General features: G+C 41.4%; 1 protein-coding gene across 1 annotated transcript in view; it reads right to left on the bottom strand.

Moving 5' to 3' along the window:
* The window catches only part of RASGRF2 (Ras protein specific guanine nucleotide releasing factor 2), a 224169-nt gene that overhangs the window by 85587 nt on the left and 116077 nt on the right, over positions 1 to 22505 (bottom strand). Inside the window, exons 14-17 of the mRNA XM_061187956.1 lie at positions 17805 to 18053; positions 16874 to 17262; positions 8631 to 8759; positions 5989 to 6078 (exon numbers count right to left, since the gene is read on the bottom strand). Coding sequence (XP_061043939.1) covers positions 5989 to 6078; positions 8631 to 8759; positions 16874 to 17262; positions 17805 to 18053 — 857 coding nt within the window. The remainder of the gene's footprint in view (positions 1 to 5988; positions 6079 to 8630; positions 8760 to 16873; positions 17263 to 17804; positions 18054 to 22505) is intronic.

Below are 22505 nucleotides of genomic sequence, written 5' to 3'. Positions count from 1 at the left end.
AAAAAGTTTCAAATATTGACAGAATTTCCAAAATGTGACAGAGAGACATGAAGTGAACAAATGCTGTTGGAAAAATGGTGCTGATAGACTTGCTCGACACACGGTTGCCAAAAACCTTCAATTTGTAAAAAATACAGTATTTGTGAAACACAATAAAGCAAAGTGCAATAAAATGAGGTATAACTGTACAAAGCTATAGTAATCAAAACAGCATGATATTGGCATAAAAAAGACACAGATTAATGAAACAGAGTTGAGAGCCCAGAATAAACCCACATATAGATGGACAATTATAATTTATGACAAAGGAGCAAAGAACATAAAATGGGAGAAAGGATAGTCTCTTCAATAAATGGTATTGGGAAAACTGGACGGTCATATGCAAAAGAATGAAACTAGGCCACTATTTTACTCCATATACAAAAATCAACTCAAAATGGATTAAAGACTTGAATGTAAGACCTAAAATCATAGAATTCCTAGAAAAAGACATATGCAGTACACTTTTTAACATTGGTCTTAGCAGTATCTTTCTGGATATGTCTCCTGAGACAAGGGAAACAAAAGCAAAGATAAACAAATGAGACTACATTAAACTAAAAAACTTCTGCACAGCAAAGGAAACCATCAGCAAAACAAAAAGACAACCTACTGAATGGGAGAAGATATTTGAAAATCATATATCCGATAGGGGTTTAATATCCAAAATATATAAAGAACTCATACAACTCAACAACAACAAAACAAACACCCTGATTAAAAAATGGGCAGAGGATCTGAGTAGACATTTTTCCAAAGACATACAGATGGCCAGTAGGCACATAAAATGATGTTCAATATCACTAATTATTAGGGAAATGCAAATCAAAACCACAATGATGTATCACCTCACGCCAGTTAGAATGGCTGTTCTCAAAAAGACAGGAAATAACAAGTGTTGGTGAGGATGATGAGAAAAGGGAACACTCATACACTGGTGGTGGGATTGTAAATTGGTGCAGCCACTATGGAAGACAGTATAGAGATTCCTCAAAAAATTAAGAACAGAATTACCATATAATCCAGCTATTCCATTTCTGAGTATTTATCCAAAGAAAATGAAGATACTAATTCAAAAAGACATATGCACCCCTATACTCAGTGTAGCATTATTTACAATAGCCAAGATATGGAAACAACCTAAGTGCTCATCAATGGATGAATGGATAAAGATGTAGTATATATACACAATGCAATACTACTCAGCCATAACAGAAAGATGAAATCTTGCCATTTGCAACAATATGGATGGACCTTGAGGGTATTATGCTAAGTGGAATAAGTCAGATGGAAAAAGACAAATGCCGTATGTTTTCACTCGTATGAGGAATATAAAAAAATAAAATAAAATAAACAACCAAAAATAAAATAAAATAAACACTCATATGAGGAATATAAAAAAATAAAATAAGATAAACAACCAAAAAAAATAAAATAAAATAAACAACCAAACCAAACAAAAATGAACATAGATACAGAGAAAAGAGTAATGGTCACCAAGGGGAAAGGGACGTGGGGGAGGGTAAAATGGGTAAAGGGGGTCAACTGCATAGTGATGGATGGAAATTAAACTTTCCATAGTGAGCACACAGTAGTGAATACAGAAGTTGAAATACAATGTTGTACACATGAAACTTAAAAATAAATAAAGAATTTAAAGTAAGACTTGGAATCACTGTTAACTTACATTTGGTTTGCCAAAGCTCTTTGTTTTTCATTAATAATAGTGATAATAATGTTTTCATTAAAAAATGTAAATGAGATACATCCTGTCTCCCAAACTTCAACTAGCTATCTTAAGACATTTTTATTGTAAAATGGTTTTTATATGTTTTGGAAAAAAAAAACAATAAAAAATATGTCTCAAACTGGTTGTAGGAATGCTACAACCAGAGAAGGAACAAATACACCTTCTCCATCTAGTTTAGTGATTCTCCATCTTGGCTCCACATAAGTATCACATAGGGAACTTTAAAAATCCTGATGCCCCAGATGGACCCAGACCAATCAAGTCATAATCTCTGGGGGTGGGACCAGTTATTGGTATTTTAAAAAGTGAGTCCAAGCCTAATTCACACCAAGCTCAGATCTACTATTGGCTACACAAGCCTGAGTGGTTTGACAGAGGAAAAAACAGATTATGAATTATCTATTTTACAAGTACGAAGTCACCACCAATAAAGAACTCACTATTTCTCTAAGCAATTGTAACTGTGCCATTAATTTTCCTATAAATGCATTCAGTCATTCCTCTACTTTATTAATTTACTCTGACTTGCATAGAATGGTAAAACCTATAATCTTTTCACAGATAATCAAGAGTTGCTTGTAGTACCTCCACTGCCATTATTTCTACTCTCATAAAAATAACCCACCTCACACTTTCATATTTCATTTTAGATCATTTCATAAACCCTATCATTAATCCCAGAGCTTTAGGTATATAGTAAGCACCATGATATGCCCTGATATGTGTATTTATTGGATTTGCATTTCTATTCATATCATAACTATATCCAAACTGCACCTGCAGATTCCCTGTATCAGCAGCCATCTGAAAGGCACAGATTTTAATTCTACTTTAATGCAGAGCTCCTAAATTTGAGCAGATGTTTGAAAGTACATTTCAACCAGTGTGGTGGCTCATAAGACATTGTTTTTTGTCTCAATCTTGCATAGAGCTAAAACTTATAGAGTTAGCACTTATTTGACTGATTGATGATCACTGGTCCCACTCCCACCTCCACCCGCCACCCCATGATCAAAATTTCCTAAACCTGCTCTGATTCCAAGAATGATCAGGGCTGGACTCATAAACAGATTTACCAGGAAGCCAATGAAGCTTAAGCCTCGGGGCCTCTCAATGTGTATGGGCCTCTTCCAAAGCCCTGGGAGGTGCTCTAAAGGTTTGTAATTTTATATTCTTTTCCTTGAGGCAGACTGTGTAAGTGTAAGACCCCACAAATCCCGCATCCATCCACAGTGGGCCTAATGTAACTTGGCTGCCACTCGGAAGGCAAGCACTAAATAAACTGTGAAATCTTCATAATGTGAAGTTAACAAGAATTCATTGTGTCACAATCGTGCCCACAGATCAGGCTTTCCTTCCTCTCCAGCAGAGGTACTCCTGTTAGTCTACAAGGAAACAGAGCATGACGTGGAAGGAAGAGACACCCATCTTTGGAAAGGACAGGCTCTAAGTCCTTAAAGAAACCAGAGGGGAAATTCCAGTCTTTTTCAGTGTGTGTGGAAATCAGGCAGGCTCAGACCTGAGGGGCAGGACTGGCAATCCTGAGTACATACCAGGCCACCTTCCACAGATAAATCAACTTTCTCTGCCTTTACGGCATGCACACCTTATCTGGCCTCTTCGCATAGAAAATTTTCTGTCCATCCTTTTGCTAAATTTAAATTCCTTTTAATGCAGTAAAGTTACCTTCTAAGCAATCACTAAAGAGAAATGCCTTACATGCAAATGCCTGCAGTGAATATTTGAAAGCATAATCACTAACTGACAGTTCTAACCCAGAGTTGCCAGATTCCTGTGTATTTTGATGGAGGTAGAGGTTGAGGGCAGGGAGGTGGGAGAGGATTAAAGCAAGAGGGAACCCGAAGAGGAGCCTGAAACATGAAAGCCCACTCTGCAGACCGCATGGCTTGGCCGGGCGGCACCTTGTTTCAGGCTATAAGCCACACACAGCAGAGCGGCACCACCAGGTGGTCCCATATTGCAGCCAGACAAGCAGACAGGAAGCCTGGAAAAACGGATGCGAGCATGAGATGTTCACTTATCTACACCGCCTTCCCTCCTGCTCACCTCTGCAGGCTCTCCACGTTCTAGTGTGCATTCGGGTCAGTAATTCCTGATTCAGAGAGTGGATACAAAGCCTGGTTTGAGACTTAAACATTAGGTAGCACTAGCTTCCTTCAGACACCTGTCTGTCCGGGTCTAGGGCTCCTCTGGGCAGTAGCAGGCTCTCCTCTCCCTGACCAGCCAAGAAGTCCAGACCATCTTCCCAGCACTTCCTCTCTTTCTGCGCCGTGTCCACCTGCCCTGGCGGCCTATGAACCCGAGCCCTTCTGCCAAGTTCTCGTAGGCAGGTGGACTCTCCTGTGGGGCTAGATCCACGGAGCAGCCGAGTCCCAGGGACGTACTGATCCCTACTCCAAAACAGACCCTCTTTCGTACCACCATTAGCCACCGAAACTGACCCCTGTGCAACTTGCTGCCTTGACAGCAGGGCCACAGATACTGCCAAAGCCATCCTTTATGTCATTTATGTCTAAACTTGAATCATGTGGCTCCAGACCCCATTACAGGCAACGTCAGCAGCAGCGTGATAAGAGAGGTGGACCCGGCCACCCTGCACCTGGCAGTGCTGGCTGTCGTCAGTCAGCAGTCTGCCCCCCCTCAGCCAGCTCACCGAGGACAGCCTTCTTGCTAAGGCTCTTTCGGCTGCAGGGGAGAAGCAGGAACAGGCCGCAGAGCAGCGGCAGTGTTCAGATAGTGAGGAAGACTTGGCTACTGCGGTTACTTTATCCTCTGGCCCATCAGGCATGGACAAGCCCAAGTCTGAAAGCCATTCTCCGTGAGAACTCTGCTTCAATCTCAGGTGGAAAAAAGGTACCTTCCCCAACCCAGCCTCCAGCAAATGGGGAAATGGTCTCATCCTGAATTGACCTAAAAACTACTTTCCCTTACAAACCATATTTAAATTAAGAGACCTGTGAGGAAGCTCTGTATTTCACTTTTTCCAAAGACAGGCTAGCTTGAACAAAAGACAGAAGAAGGTCTTAGCAAATCACAGTTGATAACCAACTCTGCCGGAAGTGTAGGGAAGACTCCTTTGTTATCTCATCAAAGAAATGTTCATTATTATAACATGTAGTCAACAACAGAAGCCGACTGGATTGAGAAGACATCAATACTATTACCATTACAGGCTGTATTGCGTTACACTCATGGGAATTGAGGGGAAGGTTCTGGGAATATTTGGGGCAAAGAACATCCCCAATTTGCCTGACCACATCCAGTGAAGTGTGTGTGGTAAAATATTTAAGATGTGGAATGTAGTCAAAGTGCAAAGATTTTCCATTCAGATGGGATATATATATCTATGAATTACTATAGTAATTCATGTTCCTTATAGTATATCTCTTTGTTCTTACTTCAAGTTAGAAAGATTTCACACAGACAGTACCTACCAGTTACTATTGTTGAATATAAGTTCATAGGCTTTGGAAATGGACTTCTTTGTGGTAGGTGAGCAATGGCTAATTAACAAAATACACCAAAAATACACTCCCGGAACACAGAGAATTAGTTTAGGTGAAGATACTCACAGCAACAAGGCTGTTTAAACCATATACGGATTTATTTTAACATAACGTCCTCCTTGCACATGAGAGAAGAGGACAGAGATCATGGATAACATTTTTCATCTATTTAAAATACCGTGCTTTTATTTTAAGTACTTCTTTACCCTGAAGATTAACTGACAGCAACTCAGAAAGCATCATGGAGCTACTGGAAATGAATTTTGAGTCCTCTGAAGCAACAGATCCCTCCCTCCTCCCCACCCCCTCCACAAACCTTCCCTCCCACCTTGCATATGCTTTCAGCACTGGACTCAATTAAAAGGGAACCACGTGTTCTCGACAATTTGGCTAAAAAGGTTAAAGCACTCCATAAAACAACATGAAAGAAATAACACATCCTTCTCTGATACAGAAGTTCTCAAAAGTGTTACCCACAGGCCACCTGTGTGAGACTCACCTGAAGGTGCTTATTTAAAAGACGGTATCACACCAAGACGCACTGACTTAGGGAGCTGGGAATCTGCATTCTTAAGAAGCTGCCCAGTGTATCCTCAAGACGCTGGCAGGCAAGGACCACTGATTTACCGTAAATTGCCATGTGTCTGCACTCAGCTGCTGGCCCCTACTCACCGGGTGGACTCCCATGTCCTGCTGCAGCTGTGGCAATTGCAAAAGCAGAAGCAGGCGAAACAGAGCAGTGGCCGTTGTCGGTGGTCTGTCCTGGTTATTTCAAAAGAATGGAAATGGCATGGTGAGGCAGCTGGATAATATTACCTAACAAAAATTCTCATTTTCATTCCAGCACTGGATGAATGCAAATACCCTGCGTTGTCCTTATTAATAGGCAAATAACAAGATTCTATATTCGCAAGTCCATGCTAGGTGTAGCCCCAAGAGAAATGAAAGCATACGTCTGCACAAAAACTTATACGTGAACATCCATAGCAGCATTATTCATAACAGCCAAAAAAGTAAAAACAACCAAATGTCCACCAACTGGTGAAATGATAAACCAAATCAAAAATTCTCATACAAGGGAATATCATTTAGCCACAAAAAGGAATGAAGTACTAATACATACTACAACATGAATGTACCTTGAAAACATCATGCTAAGTGAAAGTCAGTCATAAAGAGTCACATATTGTATGATCCCATTTACATTAAATGTCCAGATTAGGTAAATCCATAGAGACAGAGAGTAAATTAGTGGTTTCCAGGGGCTGGGAGGGAGATGGGAATGGGGAGTGACTACTAATGAGTACATGGTCCCTTGGTGGGGGAGGTGATGAAAATGTTCTGGAATGAGACAGTAGTTATGGCTGCCCAGCCTTGTGAATATATAAAAACCACTGAACTGTATATTTTAAAAGGGTGAATCTTATGGTATGTGAATTTTATCTCAATATAAAAAATATTTTTAAAAAATATTCTACATTTTACTGATGGAATTTTCTTCTCAAAATACCTTTAGAAGCAGAGGTGGGTTCTTAAATCGAAGGATGCACTCAGCACCTTTTTGTAGCCCCTCTCACTCAGATACTTACACACAGCATTTGATAATATTGCTGACAACCTCACTGTTTTTCTCACTCAGGCTTTTAGTGAAGATAGTTCGCTGTGATTCTGTGATTTTTTATTAGTTTGCCCCTAAATTTATATAGTCATGCTTAAAATAAATAAGAGGGGAAGCAAAGAGCCGCTTAATGTGCCCAAGCATGAAAGCACAGAACAGCTGTACCCTCTCCTTCAGCAGTAGCCTGAAAACATTTGTGAAACAAGGTGGCAAGTAGACAGATGAACAGGCAAAATTCAGCTACACAGTGAGAAAATGTGTGATACTGTCCCCATTTGGACCCACCATATTATCACAGATTTTGGTTTTCTTCCTGTATCACTGGGATTTAGTCAGATCAGGGAAGAAACAAAGGACTTAGTTAATCCACAAACAGGATGAGGATTTCCAAACGATGTTTATATAAATTTAAAAAAATTTTAAATGAATATAAACATAAGAAAGAGACTATACTAAAACAGAGCTCTAATAATAGTAAGCAAGTGGACAGCATTTAACTCTTGGCTTGGTAAAGTTTTGCTTTCATAGGCTTTGGCCCCAAACTCTTACAGGTTTAATGAACTCAAGGGAGTCTGTGCACGTGGCAATGGTCAAAGAAGTTGCCAAGGCTTGGACTGACGAAGGCTCTAAGAAGAGTAAAGAGATTTGGCTAATTCCATAGTAGTCCTATAACAAGCCAGGGAATCTAGCTTGTTACCTTGGTTTTTCAGAACTACCCAAATGTCAGGGTGACCCATGACTGACCAGGAGCCCAAAAGGGCTAATATCCATCAAGGCAAATCTGCTGACAACAGCCTGACCTAGACTAGCTTCTCTTGGAGGTGATGGCAATGAAAAGAGCTTCCACCACGAGGCTAAGGCTGCAAATGAAATGACCATTTGGAGGCACACACTCTATCTTTTGCTAAACTGCCTTACTTAAAGCAGGAGTATGAGAGTCAGAAAACGTCTACGTTTTACATGGGTTACTTAGGGTGAATCTGGTTTCATAATTGAATAATTTTCCCTTCCAACTTGAAATAATTGGCTTGAGGAGAAAAGAAGAAAACATTTCTAAAACAACTGTAATTTGGATACATTTATTTGAGCAAGGAGTAGATAAAAGATTTCTGTCTTTTGCTCTGATAGTCTTCCCTCCAATTAGAAAACATTTGGTATATTCTAAAACAAATTATGGGATAATGTTTTATAATTTTCATAACTATAGAAAAGATACCAGATTCTGCCACTAGCAATAATGAAGATCAGAGTCCCATGCAACTGGACTTTATTTTAGCTGAAACAGTGTTCTTAATAAGGTCCCCCCCCCCCCACCAACAATTTTGTGTCCCAGATGAACCTATTGAATACAGACTACCCTGGGATTCACGGTAAGGTATCAGAGTCTGGGAACATTTTGGTAAAACCAGCACTGAAATTCAATCAACTAGCAACGAAGAACAGGCTATTCAATTCAGGTTACTCCACACAAAGTGCCACGCAATGATGGGGTCAAATAAATATTGGTTATACTGATGACATACGCTCTAATCATTTATTTTCCACTACTTGGTCCTACAGTAACATTTGCTTCCCATTACGTTTCATAACCGAGACTAAAAATATTCAGGGAGTGAAACAGTAAGGCAAACAAAAGATTCAGGAGCTAGCATCATCCCTCGCTTGTGTGTTTCTGAGTCCCTTTCCGAGTGCTCACCTCCGGGCTGGCGGTAGCGGAGGTGCCGAGGAGTTGAGGGTGACCTGCAAGGTGAAAGTTCGGTGGCATCTGCCGCGGGGGAGCTTTCCACTCCTGCTCGGTCCACCGGCGCAGACTCTAGCACTGCTGCTTTAAAACATCATGAATTTTAACAACCAGGCCATGAATTCAAGAGCTTCTTGTCAGTATCATGCATGGAAACACAAAAGTTCATTATGAATAATAAGCATTTCATGTTAGTCTATATTTGTAAAGGACTTTAGCATGAAATCGAGTCACTCTTCCTGGCGGAATGTTAACGACACAAAGTCTAACTGTGGCTCATCTCCACACCGGTCTTGCTGACCCTGCTGAGCCTGGTTGACCCTCCCAAGCCCCTTTTGTTCAACACAACAGATGTTACTGATAAAAAGAAGAGGATATGCAGTGGCTTCCCCGCCCTCCAGAATGTTTCTGCCTTCTTGGAGTGGGAAAAGAGGGACTTTTTCCAGATGGTAAATGAAAATTGGGACTTCATTAGTACTTTGCCTGGGTTGCTCCCTTAAGACAATTAAAGTTTGAATCTTTACCATAAGGAGCCCCCCTGCCTAAGGATCTACAGCTCTACTGTCCAAAATGGTAACACGAGCCAAAAGTGGCTATGTAAATTTAAATGAAAACTAAATTTAAGTGAATATTTCACTTCCTCACTTGCACTGGCCACACTTCAAGTGCTCAGTAGCCACGTGTGGTTAGTGGCTACAGTACTGAACAGCATTTCCATCCTCCCAGAAAGTTCTATTGGGTAGCTTTGTCCTAGAGCTACAGATCAGCAGGAAGCAAGTGGAAATTTTTACAATGAACAGTTGAGAGATTTTTAAGATAATTTGCGCCTCTTCACTGCAGCTAACATCCCATGAGTAAAAGAAACAACCCAGAGTCACATTTAAGCTATTACCACACTCCTCACACTAGCTTATTAACGAGGTAAAATTACAACTTTGTGTGTGTTCTTTTCAGGAAAAGCACTACAAAAATTTCATAAATTTCCAACACTCTTCCATTTCTTTTTCCTTGGGCTTTTCATCAACCGATAAAAGCTGTGTCACCTCCACTAGTTTTCCATTTACCCCTGTCAGCAGAACTACTCTCAACTCAACTCCCTTTACCATTCCATTCAAGATTTCACTCAACAAACTTGACAAAATCCCTAATGACTTCACATAAAGCCATTTTTACACTTGCATGTGATTTACTCCCTTAGAAATATGGCCCCAAGTCAGCTCTTTTGAAAAACAAAGGGGCCAGGGAAGGGAAATGGTTAGAATCTTTCCTCGAATGACATAATTACAGTCAAGCTGGCAATGATGCAGGATGGAGACATAAAAATCAGTGCTTAGCTGTTAGTTTTATTATTTTCTAAATAACTCCCTCAAAATGCAGTAATAGAAGGCATCTGCTTTGCAAGAGCAAGCAGAATATCAAATGTATGTCCTTGATCTGATTCAACCATTCATTCCTCTTAGGCAAATGAGCAAATCATTTAGTCAGCAATTACACCGAACCCAAAAAACTTCCCAGCGAGAGAGCTGGACAGGCCCCGAAAGTCCATTGAAAGAACAGGAAAGCACAGAATAACACTGTAAGCAAATGGGCACCTACAGAGAGGAGAAACCATGCCAGCATTGGGGGGGGAAAGAAGCGTTTCCTTCTGGCAGGTTCACTTTCAGTCAAGTTCCATGCAAAGCAGCTTTGCCTGCAGAACGAGTGGGCAGATGTGGGCTCAAAACAAATGCTAAAATTGGGAGCACTTTCAGCCCACAGGCAGGCAATTTTCAAACTAAGAATATAGAAACAGACACTAGTGATGTGGGTCGTGCAGCGATGCTTAGACTGGTTGCACAGCCATGGCCCAAGAGAACGCTGATGGGGTAAGAGACCCAAACACAGTGAGTGAGCTGCCCCATGGCTCTCCTTTCTTGCCTGCTGTCGGTTATGTTTTTTGTTGAAATCTCACCATTGGGTGGAATCTGGATGTGAGCTGGGCTGATATCTGTGCTTTTTAGAAGGACCCAGGAGAGCAGAAGGTGGGGACTTAGTGGTAGGAAGAAAGAGGGGCACTAATGAATGTTGGGTGAGCCTGGAACAGATCTGGGGACTGGGTGGGGGTGAAACCAATTGCATTATTTTTCCCTCCGAAGTTCACAGTCTCGCTCACTTTGAGGGATATTTCCTATTTCTCTCCTTTCCCTTCATGTCATTTGAAGTTCTCTTGCCAGGAAATATTGCAAGGTTGGCATTATAACTGCGATGACAATAAAACTGGACAAAGGTTACTAGCATTTTTCAAAGAGGGTACCCTGAAACTGTCTAGCTGGACAGCAGTAAGAGAGACCCATGACCTCAGTATGGGCCTAATGGTGAAGCTGATCTTGTGCAATGAGGTTTGTGGAGTTGCATCCTGAGGTGAAAAGCAGAAACTGTACAAACTCTTGGCACAGGGTTTCTTATTCAAGTCTGCCAGCTGTCTTAAGTGTTACCATTATGCAAAGCACACGCAAACATCTTTCAAATTAAAGACAGATCATTGTCTCCCTTTACTTTGCCAACTGGAATTTTCAAGACTAGATAGCAGAGTTAATACGGCAGCACTCTTGGCTTCTGTAGACATTATGTGCATGCACACGCGTGCACACACACACACACACACAACTTGTCAGGCTGACACTGAAGCAAAGTGTTTCATCCATGACTTTTCTAGAACTATTCATGATCAGTATTGCCTATATACCAATGCAAAATAAAAGGAAAAACTAGATCTATAATTCCTTTGTTTCACCTTTTCAGAAAAATGCCAAAGAGCTCCCTAGACCCCAGTATAATTCTAAGCTTTCTATTCAGTGTCTCCTTTATGAGGATCCACAGGATAAATTATTCTCAAGTCTCAGGAGCAAGAAAAGATGTGCCTGCACACCAATCTATTCTTAGCTTTCAATATGAATCACATAACTGATTACATTCAGAACCAAAATCAGAGTGACTTTAGGAACTGCAGAGGACCACACAGTACTCATTTGTTCACTAACCATACCCACGGCCTCATACGATTTTCCTCCACTGCCTGATTTCCTTATCTATTTTAGTTTTAATCCAGTGTACCATGTGCCTCTTTGAACTACCATCTTAAATACTTTCAAGAACAAGATGGGAAGTAAATACATTAAAAATAATCAGAAGACAGCTACAGAAAGAGAAAAAAAAATCAAGATGCAAAGAGGTGGCCAAAACCAAAGTGTTTAATAGAAGGATTGCTGGAGGGGGGTGGAAATCATGGTAAAAATGAGAGATAAAGGGGGACGTATTAGTGGGTAGACGTGACTAAGACACACGGGGCAGAGGAGCGGGCATCTCTGGAGATGAAGTTGGCTCTAATGGGCTTCAACAAGTGCCATGGGCCACACATCGACACAACCCTGGAATGTCGCCACCCCCCCACAGTGAGAGGAGCTCTGTATTTAACCTTGACCCGGGAACTGCAAAATCATATTTCTACCCCGCAAACCATGTGGATAAACTGACCCTTGAAATTCTAACTGCAAATCATCTGTCTGGGGAAAATCCAGCGGAGAAACACAGAGGCACTAAGCTCTCAACTTTGGCTATTTCTCTAATGTGAGAAAGAACCTACAATTTCTGCCACACCATTATTCATGGACCCTCTCCATCTGCTGGGCCCTGGTCAGAAATGATCCGAGGTGCTACGTAACAAGCTCTCTAGCTGATGCTAGCTGTGCCCACAACGATCCCTGATCCCACCTCTGCCCAACACCTACACTGACAAGTCTTTGCAGCCTTTGTCAGTGTCCTTCCCTGGGAGCTTGATCTGGTTCTTTTTCATTTATCTTGGTCTCCCCAAGTCTAACCTTTTTCCAGCTTATCATTCCTGGGGAAAAACTACTGATTCCTACCAGTGATCACACCTCTATCTGAGACAGCAGACCAAACAGATGTTACGATATGGCATTGGACCATCGCTATGCACTTTGGGCTTGGACTTCAAAGACCAGAACTAGGGAACTTCGTGACCACTGTGGAACAATCCATGTGTAAGTTATAAAGTGTAAGAATTAATTAAGATGGGTAATGGCAAGCTTGACTGAGGACCTTTAGAACTACGACACATACTTCGTCTATAATGCAGAAAGGAATAGATTTTTCGTTTGCTCCTCTATTCAAGAAAAAAGTTAATATCTATACTACTAAGCATTAGCCAAATTAAAATGCAATCTCTGGGAAATTTCAAAAAAGGAGAAAGATTCTCACCATACTCCTGTTAGGAGGCCACTATCAAAAGAAAGAAAATATTAAGTGTTGGCAAGGATGCAGAGAAATTGGAACCCTGTACACTGTTGAGGGGAATGTAAATGGTGTAAGCACTATCAAAAACAAAACTTTCCTCAAAAAATTAAAAATAGAATTACCATATGATCTAGCAATCTCACTTTTGGGTATATATGCAAAAGAATTGAAAGCAAGATCTTGAAGAGATAACTGCATACACATGTACACTGCAGTATTATTCACAGTAGCCAAGAGATGAAAGCAACCCAAATGTCCATCAATAGAGGAATGGATAAAGAAAATATGGAGTATATATACAATGGAATATTGCTCAGCCTTAAGAAAGAAGAAAATCCTGGCACATGTTACAGCATGGATGAACCTTGAGGACATTATGCTACGTGAAATAAGCCAGCCACAAAAAGGCAAATACTGTGTGATTTCACTTACATGAGGCATACAAAATAGTCAAACTTGGGACTTGCCTGGTGGCGCAGTGGTTAAGAATCCGCCTGCCAATGCAGGGGACGTGGGTTCGAGCCCTGGTCCGGGAAGATCCCACATGCCGCGGAGCAACTAAGCCCGTGTGCCACAACGAATGAGACTGCGCTCTAGAGCCCACGCTCTAGAGCCCGCGAGCCACAACTACTGAGCCGGCATGCCACAACTACTGAAGTTTGAGTGCCACAACTACTGAAGTCTGCACGCCTAGGGCCCGTGCTCAGCAACAAGACAAGCCATCACAATGAGAAGCCCACACACCGCAACGAAGAGTAGCCCCTGCTCACCGCAACTAGAGAAAGCCCACACACAGCAACAAAGACCCAACGCAGCCAAAAATAAATAAATAAATTTTTTTAAAAAAGTAGTCAAACTCATAGAAACAGAAAGAAGATGGTGGTTGCCAAGGGCTAGGGGCAGGGAGAAATGCGGAGTTGTTCAATGGGTATAGAGTTTCAGTTTTGCAAGATGAAAAAGTTCTAAGTATGTATTACACAACAATGTGAATATAATTAACACCACTGAACTGTACACTTAATGGCTAAGGTGGCCAAAAAGAAGGAGGAGGAAGAGGAGGATTCTTCAGGAGAGTTTTAAAAAGTTTACTAGATGCTAGAAAGCCCCAGGAAGACTAGTAGCAGGGTTTCCTCTACAGAGCTGCACATGGCGTCAAAACTGGACAAAAGCTGCCCCTTCAGAAGCATTGGTCACTCCTGCTCTCAGAAATGGGTTTCACCACTGGGGGTCACCATCAGCCCTTTGCTCATAGGTTCTCTTTGCCCATAAGTTTGCCTGTTTCCTCCGTCCAGCTGAGACAGGAAGGAAAAGGGCAGAGCACAACCCTTAAAAGAATGACACAACCATGAAGAAGAACAGGATACCACAAAAAACAGAACCTACTAAGCCCAAGATGGTGGAAGATTCGACTCCCAGGAGACCTTGAGCCTCATTATACACTCATTGTAATGCATTAACATACTAAATGACACACCCACCAGTGCCATGACAGTTCCGAGGCTGACCATAAAAGGCCAAAAAGTGGGCAGTGGCCCAATTCCTGGAAATCTCTGCTCCTTCCCCAAAGTAGCTGGAATAATCCTCCCACTCGTTAGCCTATGAAATTACCCAGCCCATAAAAACTAACGGCCCCAACACCAGGGGCCACCTCTCTCGCCTTCTGTCTATGAAGTGTGTATCTCTCTAAATAAACCTGCCTTCACTTTACTATGGCTCACTCTTGAATTCTTTCCTGCGCGTAGCCAAGGAGGTGGCCTGTCCCAGGGACTCACTCGAGACCTGGGACATGACCATCCTCTGGTGCCCCATTTTTTCCCCACAACACAACCTATTTATCCATTCTTCTTGGCTCATGTCAATGACACTTCCTGATTCTGCTCAAACATTATCTTCCTCGCTTTTCACCTTCTGGAGCACTCCATCTATACCTCTTGTACCATCTGCCCTTATACTTGTTTTGTCTACCTTCTCCAGGGAACTATATGTAAGGGGCCTGGGAACCATCTTATTTACCATTATGGACCCTGTAGCACAGCAACCTGCACAGAGAAGGTGGTCACACAATGACTCCTGAACAGACCTTACCGTGTTCTCATCCCAGCCTCAGGGGCAATCAAATCAAAGCCTCAGAGTCACAAATGTCTGGCACTAAAATGCTTATTCCTAAAGCTCTCCTAACTCAAAATAACATGAGAAACCAGACTTACCTCCAGATTTCCCCTCTCCTATTTAATACAATCCAATAAAGGAGGGGGAAAGAACTTTCCATATTCTGGGAAGTTCCTGTGCTTCCCAGGGCGCTCTGGCCCAGAGGGGAGGTTTGAGATAAGCCTCCCAAAGTCATTCCCACCATGGAGATTCCCAAGCACTGGCCTGGATCAAACCCGAGATGCACCTGTCACCTTGTGCATCACCTCATTATTCCCAAGAAAAATCCATCCTGATTCTACTAAAGCTTGTTGTTCTAATGACTTTTTAATTATCTTCCCCCCTTTCATCCTCCTTAGTTGCTAACGTGCCAATTTCAAGAATTTCTTGTTTAAAAGGGTGCTCCTTTTGATGATGACAACCACTCCAGTTAAAATTCCATTAAGTACTTCACTCAGAAAGCTTATTTAAGTGATGTGAGCTAGAAACTACATAGAATCTTGAAGCAGGTAGAAAAGCAGGGGTCTATGCTTCCATCTGGGTGATCCTCCTTAAAATCTGGACACTTTGTCTGACTTATTGCCCAATTTTTTATTATGTTATCAGTAAAGAAATCAGTTACTATATAGTAAAAAAAAAAAGCTGTTTGCTAACTTGGCCGTGAAATCTTTTTTATTTTCATCACAGAAACACTGGATTATAAAAGAACAAGGATCACCTCCTCCAACCCCTATGTTGTACCAAGCTGAGGAGGGTAGGGAGATGTGCCACAGGAATCCTTGATTAGTCCCTGTTCTGCTTGATTTATTCATTTAACAAAAATTTACTACCTGCCAGGCACTGGCCAAGGCACTGACAGTACAGAGGTGAACAAGACAGACAAGGTTGCTGATCTCATGAGCTTAAATGGGAAGACTGTCCAGGCAGAGGGGTAAACAAGTGCAAAGGCCCTGAGGCAGAAATGACCCAGGTGTTTCCTGAGACACAAAAAAGGAAATCAATGTGACTGTAGCCTAGCAGATGAGGGAGCGTGGCAGGAGCAGAGGTTAAAGAGAGAGACAGCATCCAAGTCTCATAGGATCTGAAGGCCTTGGGAAGACAAATGTGCTTTATTCTAAGTGTGATAGGAAGTCATTAGAGAATCTAGTCAGGAAACCAGATGATCTAATTCACATTTTTAAAAACCACTTTGGCTGTGTCATGGACAATGAACACTGTCTCAGACTTAACTTTTCTCCCTATATCTCTGTTGTAATAGGGAGCGTTGCCTTGGAAACTAAGCTGAAGAAGTCATCTTAATGACCTAGCTTCCAGGCTAGGTCGTCACATTAGCAGGGAAAGGCTGGAAGAAGTACAGGTGCTTAAGGTAGACACTGGAGGAGGGGAAGGCTCTGAGGCTCAAGGTCATGGACGAGGGTGCCTGCAACCTATCTCTATGCCAAATATCATGCTATGCTCTTTAGCCAACCAGCCTTAATTCCACCAAGAACCTTCCAGTGATAACCCTTTAGATGACACCATTCTTCCATAGACAACTGACTGCAATTAGCCTTTTATCATAGAAGGCGGCTAACCTTGCTCTCCTTCCACAAAGGCTAGAGGGAACTACAGGAATTTTCGCTTCTAACTAGCCATTGTATTCATTCTACTTTCTATGCAGAAGTAGGAAAGTTGTAAAGAAAGGAAACTAGGGCTCCAGAAGGAATGGTGGGGAAACAGGGGGCCAGCAAATGCGGGGTATGGCAGCTGGATAATACCTCTTTGAATACTTCGTTTTAGCTTGTTACACAGATCCACGCGGGGGTTATCTACATGCTCTTCTACAGATCCTGGGCTTTGTTCTGGAGAAGAAAGGCCTCGGCTAAGATCCAGCGGTACTTTACCAGTGTGTGGTGGCGGGGATGCAGCAGGGCTGTGAGTGGTGGTGGGACTGCTGGACGCCGAGGAGGCGGTCAGGTCCAACGCTCCTATCCTTGAGTTCAAGGGAGAAGTCAAGGACAACTTTCTGGCCCTCACGGGGGAGGACGTTCTGGACACAGCCAGTGGTGGCGGGGAAGAGAACTTGCGACACAGGCGCGGGGATTTGCCATCCACCAAGTGTTCACCTCTGCTATTCTGGCTGGTAGCGAAAAACAATTCCAACGACCTAAAAATAAGAGCAAATGCTATTAACAGATTGTAGCCAAGTGAAAATGAGTCCCCTGATGTCATTCAGGAACATGCTCCCTACATTAAAACGCCACAATACCATCACACTTCTGTTGCTGGATTCACCTTCATTTAAATGCTGCATGTATACCACACACTTGCCAAAGGAACACAGACACTATTTAGGCTTAGTCTAATCCCCTGCTACTAAACTGTGGTCCAAAGACAAGTCACACTGGTAACGGGCTCCACTCCAGACCTACTGAATCAAGGCCTGCAATTTAACAAAAAAGGAGAAAGAAAAGCCCCAAACAATAGAGTTATCTTCCAAATATTCACAGAGCAAGCAAAGGCCACTTGGAAACTTCAGCTGCTTCCCTTGGGAACTATCTGTGACCTCGACTCCCCCCCCCCCCCTACTGGCGGGGCCTGGCAAGTTCAAAGGCAAGCCAGTGCCCTGCAGGGCAGGGCTGCCCATCTGCACAGAGATCCAGGAACCAGCTGGGCCACACCTTCATCACAGGCTAGTGCCGGGCCTACCTGACGGGGATAGAGGTGAAAGGCCTCTTGTATATGTCAGAAAGCTTCCCCAGCACCACGGCTGCCGTCGTGAAAATCCGATAGGTGTGCAGAAACGTATTGAGGAAATCGATACTAAGAAACCGCAGGTCTGTCAGTCGCTCCAAGAGGCGCTCCACGCTGGCATAACGGATCTGGGGCACTTTGCAGGAGTTGAGTGTTTTACTGAAGCAAATGTCAGTGTCATCCTTGTGAAGACGGGCATCAGACCTACGCACAAGGCAGGAACATGAGGACAAAACCAGGGCGCGGCTGCCTCTCAGCCCCTGAGTATCTCAGTATTTGTAAATATATACTCGTGTCTGGGCTTCCCCTTACATTTGATGAAAGATGTGATAGGACATATTACATACAACAAAGCAGGGCTGTAAAAACATCAAACGTGCCATTATAATTTAGGAAGTTCAGAATTAATTGTGGAGACGTTAATAATTCATTTCACTCTGTGAATTCCTTCTGCAGGGGAGGGAAAATAATTTTCCCTCTACCCTCCTGAGTTGTTGGCTGAGACCCTGTGATAAAAGACAGATTAACAAGAGAAAAATAAACAAGTTTATTAACATGTATACCTCACGTATACATGGGCGATAACCAGGGGAAAATGAGAAACTCACAGAGGTGGCTTAGAACTCAGACTTGAATACCATCTTATAGGGAAAGGGAGGTGGGGGTTATGTAGGCCTCTCAGGGGAGAGTAAATGATTTTTAGGAAAGATGAATGAATCCTTAGAATAGATGGAAGGTATGACAGTTTGTGACAGTTTGCCTGGGTGTGATGTCGACGTCTAGTCTCTCCTGTAACAACTGTCAATCTTCCATAGTTGGTGAAACTCCTGGGAAGGGGATTTACGACAACTGAGTTCCTTTTGGAGAATCTGTCTTTAGGCAGATAAGAAGAATTCAGAAAAATCCTCTCTCTGCATTTGCTGTTTTTCAAGTGCCTATAGCTCAACATAATCAATATGCCACAGTGGCATATTATAGGGTGGCATATTCTGCTACCCTTCACTTCTTTCTCTGGTTCAATCATGTTTTATTAGGAAATTAAAGCCAAAGCCCTATTTAGGAGGGGTATTGCTTATGCCCTCAAATCAGAATATCAGAAGTGTGATTAAAAACTAGCAGGTGACGTTCTCCCCACAGAGGGGTGGGGAGGAAGAGGAGACCCAAATATCACTGCTGTTATCTGTGGTTATTTCTTTTTCTCACTTCTAATTTTGTACATCTGTGCTTTCCCCCTTTTTTCTTGATTAAACTAATAGATTATATTGTTAGGTATTTCCCCTCTGGAACCAGCTCTTTGATTGATCAATTCTACTGTTTTTCTATATTTTAATTTATTAATTTCCATTCTTATCTTAGTTATTTCCTTCCTACACTTTCCTACCATTGATTTTGTCATTCTTTTTCTAACTTCTTGAATGTTAGAAAAAGAATGCTTAATCCATTTCATTCTTTCTGGCTGATAAATGCATTTAAGGCCAACCATTTTCTGAATACAATTTAATCCATAAATTGTGTGAAATGTTGTGTTTTCCTTACATTTTCAATATTCTGCAGTGTTAAAAATGTCTTCATAAAAAAAGTAATGGCTGTAATACAGGCAGTCAACTCTTCTAAAGATTCCCCCTGAACAGTACCCACCTGCTCACCTGCAATGCTGGGCTTTTCTCATTCTCTAAAACCTCCCACCTGGCTGCACCTCAACCCATCACCCCGAGGCCCTTGCACTGGAAGCCTGCGGCAGCCTCTCCAGGTGGACAGCAAACCGGAGGGAAGATTCACACAGCAGCCCTCAAGATCCTCGGCTGTGCTCAGAGCCCTCAGCTTATGGTGCACCTTTGTTAGAAAGGGCAAAAGAAGCCGGCATAGAGGCCAAGTTCATAAGATGAAAAGCTTGGAAGCTGAGGCTGAATCCAAGTGGGGCTCAAAGAAATGCAAACCTTCGCTAGGACTGCCCGTAGCCTTCACATTCCCATCTGAGACCCCATGTCCCCCTTCATGGCAGCATCTCAGAACAGACAGTCAATGAAGTCCTGGATTTCACCACTTGATTAAAGGATACACTACAGGGCCAGTGATGTTCAGTGAGGCAGCTGCTTGCTAAGAATCAGCTGGCTTGTTGTGAGTGCCCTTCATTAGCCCTTTCAGCACTTCAAGGGATTTTAAGTTATATATTTATTTTCTTTGGGATAAAAAGAAATCAATAGCTTCCTTAGCTTGCTCTTGGAAACGTTCCACCCCAAAGTAAGCTCAGTGCAGATGGAAGGACTTCATTTGCAGGCTTGAAAGAGCATTTTAAATGAGTAGCTTACTTCTGGTGAGGAACTAAGGGTGGCCTGTTAGTTTTAGTCACATCACTGATCTCGAAAATACTAAGTGCATCTTTTGAGATTCTTGAAAATAGCATGGCTCTTTTTTGCACTTAGTATGTGACCCTCAACCAACTTTACTTTTCTGGTTCTTAATCTTTCTCATTTGTTAAAAGACCTTAGAAACTTTTATGAATCAACCAGTCTGTCTAGAGGATGGCTAATCGAGGTAATCACTTTTTCTCCCACCATTTTCCCACCTAAAATCTCTATTTTCTAAGAAAACTGAGGGTAACTATTATTAAAAGAAAGCAAGCATTAGCCTATATACATAAAGCATAAAACATCACTTAAAGGGATATAATCACCTAATAAATGTCATGATTTTGCATTCGATTCATAGTTTTGAGCTTTGCATCTTTTGACTATAATTACTTTAACCAAACACTAGGAGGAAAAAATATATTGTAGCCAACATGAAATTGAAACTGACTAATTGCACCACTGTCCTTCAAAATTATGACTATATTTTCATTGTAAGTAAAGAAATTAAATATTATGAAATTATTTAATTTTCTTTTATTACATTGAACGAAATCTTAATTTCCTAAGGGACCCTCAAGAAGATACAATGCGTTACTTAAGCCTCCTATGATAATAACAACTCCTTTTTGGTAAACACTTAAAAAAGTAATTTTGAGACATCAAACCCAAATCACCTATTGTAATTAGTAAGTTTTAAAAGGAACTGAGTGCCTGCAAAGTAATGCCATTAGGGTAGGATAATTTTTTTTTTTAACTCTGTAAAACGTCTTTTTTTTTTTTTTTTTCTCGTTGCATGTAGCCAGAGAGATGTGCAAGGAGGCAAGAATACAGAATTTAGGGTAGAATAGTGCCATGGAGGAGATTATCAGAAGGAACAGAGATTGCAAAATCATCCTCTTTTCTCTGACTGAGGAGAACCAGGCTCAATGAAGCAGGGAAAAATAGAAGGAAGAAAGATATGAAACACATGAAACTCTGCCTTGGGAATATATCTAGTAGAGTACAGATGGGCATCCAAACATGTGTGGCTCCAATAGGAAATCCCTACAGGCCGCGATACAGGTTTCTGTTCTCCCAGGAGAGTGGTTCCAACTCATTGCAGTGACCCTCGCTGTGCACCCAGACGCAGGAGAGTCTTGGTCTGTACAGGAGGCAATTATATCAATACAAATGAGACTGGACATGGGCATCAGTCAAACTGCCATCACAGAGGAAAGAAGATGCACTCAGGCGCCAGCCGTAACTTGGTCAGGCACAAAACTACAGTTTTTCTCTGTACTAATTTTTAAAGTGAACAAAATGTATACATAGTGGGTGTGCAGCTGCCCAAAGGTTTAGGAGCTTATAACTTGGCCACCAAGTCCAATTTATTCTCATTCTAAAGCAGACTGGACTTTCACGGCTGTCTAAGCTTCATGAAAGTACTCTTAATAAGGAATTAAGTTAATATATATTATTTTGTGAAATATTAAAGTAAGAATACTATGGTAGAAAACTAGTAAGAAAACTAACCTGGTGATGTGAACTTAAAAATTAAGTCATAATTTGAAACTTTTGACTTAATATTCCATACTCGGTTTTAATTTTAGTATCGTACATTTTTAACTGACCTGTTTTTTTCAAACTATACTAAATTAAAAACCTAGAAAACTGAATGCTAAAGGAATCTTTGCCCGAGAGTTTTAAAATGACCCTACGCAAAATATTTTAAAATTTGACTAGCAATTTAAAACAGTATCATCCTTTTATATTTTTTCTGTAGTAATTATGGCACTAGTATAATGTACTCTGCCTTCATCTGATACAATAATTAATAAGTTTTAAAGTTTATACCATTGGAATGATGCTAATTATAATTAATACCTATCAGAAGAGAAAAGTTGATGTTGTTTCTTTGTCTTAAACAGCTCAGACCTAAAAAAAGTCCACATAAAAAGGCATGGAAGACAAACATTTTCTTAGTTTCATGTAACTTTTTTGGAAAGATATAACAGGACTGCTTTTAAAAATACATTTTATCCTTAGAATTTGGACTGCAAATAACCAAGAAAATGAGAGTAGGGAACGATTTGGTTAGCTTGAAAATCCTCCCAAAACAATTTTTGAATTTGGAAACAAAAAAGTATGTAGAGACAAAAGCATTAATATAGAGAGTTATGGCACACAGTTATTGATATAACTTCTCATTTTAAAACTATAGTTTCCTTAGTGATCATATTAAATTATAGGATTTGCTTTTTTTTTGTTTGTATGTTTTTGTTTTGTTTTTTCCAGTGTTGATCACTTTCTTTTTTTTTTTTTTTAA

This window comes from Eubalaena glacialis, chromosome 4 (genome assembly GCF_028564815.1).
Source record: "Eubalaena glacialis isolate mEubGla1 chromosome 4, mEubGla1.1.hap2.+ XY, whole genome shotgun sequence".
NCBI classification, from domain to species: Eukaryota; Metazoa; Chordata; class Mammalia; order Artiodactyla; family Balaenidae; genus Eubalaena; species Eubalaena glacialis.
This window is presented reverse-complemented; position numbering and strand designations above follow the sequence as displayed.